The following is a 7,212-nucleotide window of genomic DNA, read 5'->3' on the forward strand; positions in this document are numbered from 1 at the left end:
CCGGCGGCGCAGGAGGCCGGGGCCATGGCGCTGGACGGGATCCGCATGCCGGACGGCTGCTACGCCGACGGGACGTGGGAGCTGAGCGTCCATGTCACCGACCTGGGCCGCGACGTCACCCTGCGGGTCACCGGCGAGATCCACATCGGCGGCGTCATGCTGCGCCTCGTCGAGAAGCTCGGTGAGTGCCCCGGGACCCCCCGGCCAGCCCGGCATCCTCCCAGAGCTCAGCACCCTGCTCCAGTGCTGTGCTTTAACTCCCAGCACCCTGCCCAGTGCAGTGCCACAGTACCCCAGTTCAGCCCCAGCACTCTGCTCCAGTGTTGTGCTCCAGCTCCCAGCACCCTGCCCAGTGCAGTGCGCAGCTCCCAGCATTCTGCTCCAGTGTTGTGCTCCAGCTCCCAGCACTCAGCTCCAGGACTGTGCTCCAGCTCCCAGCACCCTGCCCAGTGCAGTGCCAGAGTACCCCAGTTTAGCCCCCAGCACTCTGCTCCAGTGTTGTGCTCCAGCTCCCAGCACTCAGCTCCAGGACTGTGCTCCAGCTCCCAGCACCCTGCCCAGTGCAGTGCCAGAGTACCCCAGTTTAGCCCCCAGCACTCTGCTCCAGTGTTGTGCTCCAGCTCCAGTCACTCTGCTCCAGTGTTCTCCAGTTCCCAGCACCCTGCCCAGTGCAGTGCCAGAGTACCCCAGTTTAGCCCCCAGCACTCTGCTCCAGTACCTGCTTCAGCTCGCAGCACCCTGACCCAGTACCCTGACCCAGTACCCTGCTTTAGCTCCAGTTCCAGCACAGTGTTCCAGCACCCTGCTCCAGAACTGTATTTTTGTCTCCCAGCACCCTGTCCCAATACTGGGCTGTAGCCCCCAGCATCCTGCCCCAGTGCTGTGCTCCAGCACCCAGCACCCTGCTCCAGTATTGTGATTTAGCTCCCAGCACCCTATCCCAGTCCTGTGCTCCAGAGAGGCTTCCAGCACCCTGCCCAGGTCCCTGCATCCTGCCCCTGTGCTGTTTTAGCTCCAGCACCTCTCCCAGTACTCTGCCTTAGCTCCCAGCAGCAGGGAGCCCCCCAGGTCCCCACACCCTTCCTTAGCCCCCCATGCCTTTCCAGGCTCCCCCTCTCACCTATTTCACCGCCCCGTGGCCTCAGCCCCATCCGCCGGCTGCTGCAGTCCCGGGATTTTGCGCAGAGTTAGGAACCAGCTCCGTTTTCGGCTTGGGGCTGGGGGTTTTTTTGGGGGCGCCCCACAATTTACACCAAAACTCCATCCTGAAGTTCCGTGCGAGCAAAGCGCTCCCGAAGAGCCCATGGGGCGATCAGTGGGGTGATGTGGGCCGGGGGACCTCGGGGACAGGGCGGTGTGCGGTGGCTTTGGGAGCACACCTGGACAAAGGGCCCGTTTGTCCGGGACGCGTGGGAACGCCGGGCCGCGGCCGGGGCTCGGCTCGGTCCCCGCCGAAAGCGGGGAGCCCCGGAACCTCCTCCTCCTCCCCCCTTGTCTTTTTATCGGTTCTTTATGGCTCGGCTTTGTTTACTCAGCGGTGCAGCCCGGGCTGATGGCTGTAATTGCTCAAATAAAATATTATTTGCGAGGCCCCGCTCGTGCCTGCGGCTGTGGGAGTAGCGGAGCTGTCAGCTGCAGGTCCCGCTCCAATGCGGAGCCAGCCCTCGTGTGGCTTTAAAAAGCCCATCTCTTCCCCCGTGCTTAGGTTTTGATTTATTAATTATCTCGGAGTCTCAGGAAGGAAGAGATGGATGAAAATGGATATAAATACGCTGCGTTTCCAAAGGAAGCGAGCGCTCGCATCAAAGGGTCTCGTGCTGGAGGCAGCCTGAACTCCCCGAAAACTTGATTTTATTCTGGTTGCCTTTTTTTTTTTTTTTTTTTTTTTTAATTAAACGCTGGAGGTGCAGAAAGTTTTGCTGAAGTTCAGTGGGGAAAAAAGCAATCCAGCTTTCTAGAGGTGATAAAAAATCCACTTGTGAGTGAAGGAGCGATGCTCCCTCGGTGCCGGAGCAGCTCCAGGGCCGGAGCGAGCGTGTGTGGAAATGTGGAAAGCCAGGCATGTGCACGGGGCCGGACCTAAATTAGCTCCTGACGTAATCCATCCCCCCCGAAATGTTTGCCCGGATCCTCTCCACTTGTTAAATTAGGGATTGTATGAGAGGGAAGGAATGCGGCGGCGGCGTGGGGAGAGAGAGGGGCTGGAGCTCCCCGGAGGGCTCAGCCCCTCAGCCTCCCTTCCCGGCATGGTCACATCCACGGAGATCTCCAGCTGCTGCCTTCCCTTTCCCCTTGGCTTTCCTTGCCCAGCCAGGCTATACGTATTTAGTTCCTTTTCATCTTCCTGCGTGTCAGCTCTTCCAGCCCTCTCATTATTTTTATGGCTCTTCTTTGAGCTGCTGCCAGTTGAGCGGGGTCGGGTGGGACGGGGCTCGTTCCTCATCCTCCCCTGCTCCTCAATGCCTCCCTTCATCCAGCCTCTGCATCAATTCATTTTGCAATTTTTCCACATCAAAACCCTTTCCCTGCATTTTTTAACCTTTTCCTCTCTGTCGTTCATCTGTTTAATTCCTTACTTTGACAAGTTTCAGTGTTAAAAAGAATTATTCTTCTCCTGCCAAGCAGATTTTCTGCTGTGAGGTTTAAGGAAATTTCCTAATAATAAAGTTTCCTTGCAGTTTTTTGCTTCCCTGTGAGATGCCCCACACTATGGGGGGAGGAAGGAAGGTGGGTCAGTGTCTTAGGCTGGGATTTGCCTGCTCCATCCTTTGGGACAAATCCTGCAGGCTTTGGAAAGGAGATTTCTGTGGCCTGCCTGGAGTTCCACTGAAGTTTAGGACATCAGTGAGAATCTGCAGCAGATCAGCCACACTGTGGTTGTAGGGTGCTGGTAGGAAAAATGCCTTCCCTCCTCCCAGCAGCAAGGAGAGCTTGGAAAAGAGAAAAAAAATCTTGATTTATAAATGCTCCTACAGCATTTATTGATGCTTGTAGGAGAAAGAGTGCAGTAAATATCCTGTTGGGATGGAGCAGGAGCCCAGCAAAGTTTTTCCTCCTTAAATTCAGGGCTGCAGATATCCATAAATCCCATGGACTCAGTTTCTGCCTGCACAGAGCTGCAGTTGGACTCTTTGGGAGCAGGCAATTAAAATCTGTGGCTGATGCAGGCAGGCATTGGAGGAAGCCCAAGCAGCAGATAGAGATTCTGGTAACTCAAGTGAATTGCAATGACCTGTTGGCTCCCCTGTTATTCATCACCCGCTGGATTAAGCCACTCCATTAATTGAGCCGTGCCAAGTTCTTGGCAAAGTCATCCCTGAAAAATAAGCAAAAAAACTGCTGAGGTTTTAAGAGCAGCAGCATTTAGTTGCTCTGTGAGGGCTGGGGTCTGTACTGGAAACTCCTGGTGCTCTCTCAGGGTTTTTTAGGAATTTTGCCACTATTGACTTACAAACAAAAAAAAAAAATAAAGCGAGGTTTAAAATCACTGGGAGCAGAGGAAGGAAGGAAGTGAACACAGGTTATTGTTGTTGTCAACTTGAGGCTGTTTTAAACACATGGAATTAAAAAAATCCTGCTTTTTTTTGAAGCATGCTTGGGAGGAGCTCTGTGGAGTTTATGGAATTCTGTGGGATATATGGGGGATGCTCTGTCTGGTCATGGGAATAAAGGAATAGCTGACAGAAACAGGGCAGGGGGGACAAATGGTGTCTGGCAGAGGCACAGCCTAAGACAGATGACCTAAATGTGCACTGAGCAGATTCAGAAAGTCTGTGGATAGAAGTTTTGTGATGGAAATGTGGATTTCTCTCTGGGTTATGGGTGGCAGGTGACTCCAGCCCCCAGGGTTTGCTGGGAACACTGAGCACATTTTTGGGCTTTTACCTGAGGAAAATAGATAAGTGGGTAAAAAAAAAATAAAAACAGCAAGATTTGGAATTATAGATGTCCTTCTGGACCAAAAGGGGTTAAGGATGGGTAATGTGGTGGAATCCCTATTTTAGTGACCTGGGATGGGCAGGAGAGCTGACCTGGATAAATGTCAGAGCAAACCCTCTGCCCTCAGACAAGCTGATAATGGCAGGCACTGATGACATCTCCTGAAGCCTTGGGGTTTGTTTTTGTGAATTGAAGCTGGGATAAGGGTTTGTGCAACTGATTTAACCTCCATTGTTCCCTTTGGCAGCTCCTCCACTATCTCCTTGTGTCACCTGGGAGAGGGTGGGATGTCACCTGAGGACTGGCACAGTTGTCCCATGCATTTTGGGTTGTAGCACTTCAAGCTCTTCTTTAAAGTGGTTTCAGCCTGCAGATGTGTCTGGGATTCACCCCAGGGGCTCTCTTCACCATTAAATAGACTTTGCTGTGTTATCTTCCAAGGATTTCAGCTCCACTCCTTGCAAGATCACTTCTAAATATTAGTGTTATTCTGCCTGTGAAGTCTCCTCTCCTTAATGGACCCCTGAAAGGTTTATGAATAAAACACCAGCAAAGTGCAGCGTCATTGATTTGCCCAGGTTTGTGTTTGAGGTTTTGCAGTGCTTATAAACACTCCAGGCCCTCGTGAGACTGGCTGGGGAATTTTTTTTTTTTTTTTGCCTTGCAACTGGAATGAACTCTTAGAAACAGCTTAAGGCTATGGGAGAGAAATGCAGAGTCCTTGTCCCAGCCCATTGCTGTTGTGAGCACAAGGCAGGAGGAGGCTGCAGGGCTTGTCTTGTAGGTGGCTTGCTCCTTGTGCTTTGGATTTTGCTAGAATGCTGTTTCCAGATTTGGGATCCTCATAGGAAGGACATGGAGCTGCTGGAGCAAATCCAGAGGAGATGCTCTGAGGGCTGGAGCCAGGCTGGGAGAGCTGGGTGTGCTCACCTGGAGAGGAGAAGCTCCAGGGAGAGCTCAGAGCCCCTGGCAGGGCCTGAAGGGGCTCCAGGAGAGCTGGAGAGGGACTGGGGACAAGGGATGGAGGGACAGGAGCCAGGGAATGGCTCCCAGTGCCAGAGGGCAGGGATGGGGGGGAGGTTGGGGATTGGGAATTCCTGGCTGGGCTGGAATTGCCAGAGCAGCTGGGGCTGAGCTGAGGCCAGGTGGGACAGGGCTTGGAGCAGCCTGGGATAGTGGAGGGTGACCCTGCCCACGGCAGGGGTGGAATGAGATGGATTTTAACTTCCATTCCAACCCAAACCACTCTGGGATTCTCTGACTGTAGCCACACTTCCCAGAATCAGGTGTCTCAGCATCCCTGCTCAGTGCCAGGTGAGCTTGGGGTGTTTCCCAATCTGTGCCCACGATGTCACCTGGGCACCTTCACCTGGGACATCCCCAGCTGCTCATCTGTCCCTCAGGTGCCACCTGAGATGAGAAGGATTTTTTGCCTCAAAATCAGTGCTCAGTGTTGCTTTCCAAGTGCATGACGGCCATGAGAGGACTCCAGGTGCCATTCAGTCCTCAGGGATCTGTTTGTGTCCCCTCTGGGGCTGATGCTGAGACCTTGTCCCAAATAATGTCACAAATGGGGCTGGTGTTTGGGGCAGGCACTGACCCTGCTCCAGATTTCTCTGGAAGATTTCTTTCCAAGCTTTTAAACAGCAAAACCTCTCCAGCTGGCAGTGGGATGGTGAGCACAGAGGGGATCTGAGCACCAAAATCCTCCTGCTCCAGATCCTGGCAGGATTTTGGGCTGTTCTGGGTTGGAATTGGTGAGTTGGTACCCCACTGGATGCTTCCACTTCAGCAGCATCCTCCAGGAGACCAGCAGAGCTGCTGCCATTCCAATTTCCATCAAGTGCCACTTGATGAATTAATTGTGGATTCATGTGTGGCCTGTGCTGATCCTCACCCTCCGAACAGCGCATTTTTGGTGACATTAAGTGACACCAGGGCTGTGAGCACACCCCCCCAGCCATGCACATTGATCAGTGAGGGGCTGGCTCATTCCTTTACATCCAGCTTTGGGCTCCAGAAAGCTCCAACGTGGGCTCGGATTGATGGTGGCTCAAAGAAAGTGCTCTTTGTGAGCCTGAGTGGAATATTCAGCTGAGCTGCCAATGAGCAGAGGAATTCAGGCTGGGGGGAGGTAAAAGCCACATAGAGGCAGCTCTGAGCTGCAGTCACAGCAATTAATATCTGTACTCAGTGTGGTGATGATTCCTTAAGGGCAAAAACAATTAGGATTTTATTTTTATGTATTTATTTTTTTTAATTCTGTCACTGTGAGCCGTCTGATTGGGCTGGAAAGAGCTCTCAGGTCCCTGTGGGAGGGGAAGGAGCGCGGGGTGGGAGGTGATGTTGGTGCTCCTCCTGCAGATCCCAGAGCCTGGGTTTGTCACACCACAGACAGGAAATTGTTGGGGTTGCTGCTCCCACCCAGCCCAAATCAGCAGTTTCCTCTTCCAGCTCCCTCAGGTTTTGATTTGACACAAGGCACGTGGGGAACTGAAAAATCATAGAAATCATCCCATTCACACACTTCCCCTTTTTTTGAATACTTTTTTTTTTTTCCCTTTCCCTTTTTCTCCCATCTTCCTCTCCATCAGGGCTTGTGTTTCACCCAGGAATCTCCTGGGTCTGTCTAAATCATCCAAAAACTCCAATAAGTTGTACTCAGAATAGAATCCCTGGAAATGCTCAAGGCCATGTTGGACTTGGAGCGCCCTGGTCCTCTGGGAGGTGTCTCTTGGGGTGGAATTAAATGGTTTTTAAGGTCCCTTCCAACCCCAACCACTCTGTGATTCCATGATTCAGCAAAGCAGCACCTGGATTTTAACCCTTGGTCTTTGATGTGATTAAAAAAAAAAGGATTGTGGATAATTGCCTGAAATTGTGGATGTGGGGAATGTTTACTGAGTTGGGAAAGATGAGGGATTATTTGCTGTGCAAACTTCAGTTGTTTCAACATCACCAGGGACACCAGCACTGCCAGCTCCTGGTTTGGGTGTTGGAGGAGTTTTTTTAGTGGTGGTTTTTCTGACAGATGAGGGGAAGGAAGGAGATTTACAGCCCTTGTGGAGCTCACTGGCTTCAGCCCTGGGTGTGCTTGGAGGAAAAAATCTTGTAGTGTGAAAACATCTTGGGGAAGCTGCATTTCTTCATTCTCATTCTGAAATGTGAATTTACTGATTGCTTAGGAAGGGGCAGAGAAACAAGACTGAGCACAACTCAGCTGGCAGGATTCAGTTCTGAATGTTCCAGTGGCTTTCAGGGGTTTATGGTGTG

The 7,212-nt window shown here is 52.2% G+C and overlaps 1 protein-coding gene across 4 annotated transcripts in view; it reads left to right on the forward strand.

Moving 5' to 3' along the window:
- Window positions 1-6: 6 nt before the first annotated feature.
- Window positions 7-7,212, forward strand: part of FERMT2 (fermitin family member 2) — a 49,060-nt gene continuing 41,854 nt past the window's right edge. For 3 of the 4 annotated variants that reach the window (XM_031066293.1, XM_014311859.2, XM_005417970.3), the window contains exon 1: window positions 13-181. In XM_031066293.1, coding sequence (XP_030922153.1) covers window positions 25-181 — 157 coding nt within the window. In that variant the 5' untranslated portion in view covers window positions 13-24. Of the gene's footprint in view, window positions 182-7,212 lie in introns of all 4 variants that reach the window. The other variant, XM_031066295.1, reaches the window with a different exon arrangement.

This window comes from Geospiza fortis, unplaced genomic scaffold (assembly GCF_000277835.1).
Source record: "Geospiza fortis unplaced genomic scaffold, GeoFor_1.0 scaffold23, whole genome shotgun sequence".
Lineage (NCBI taxonomy): Eukaryota > Metazoa > Chordata > Aves > Passeriformes > Thraupidae > Geospiza > Geospiza fortis.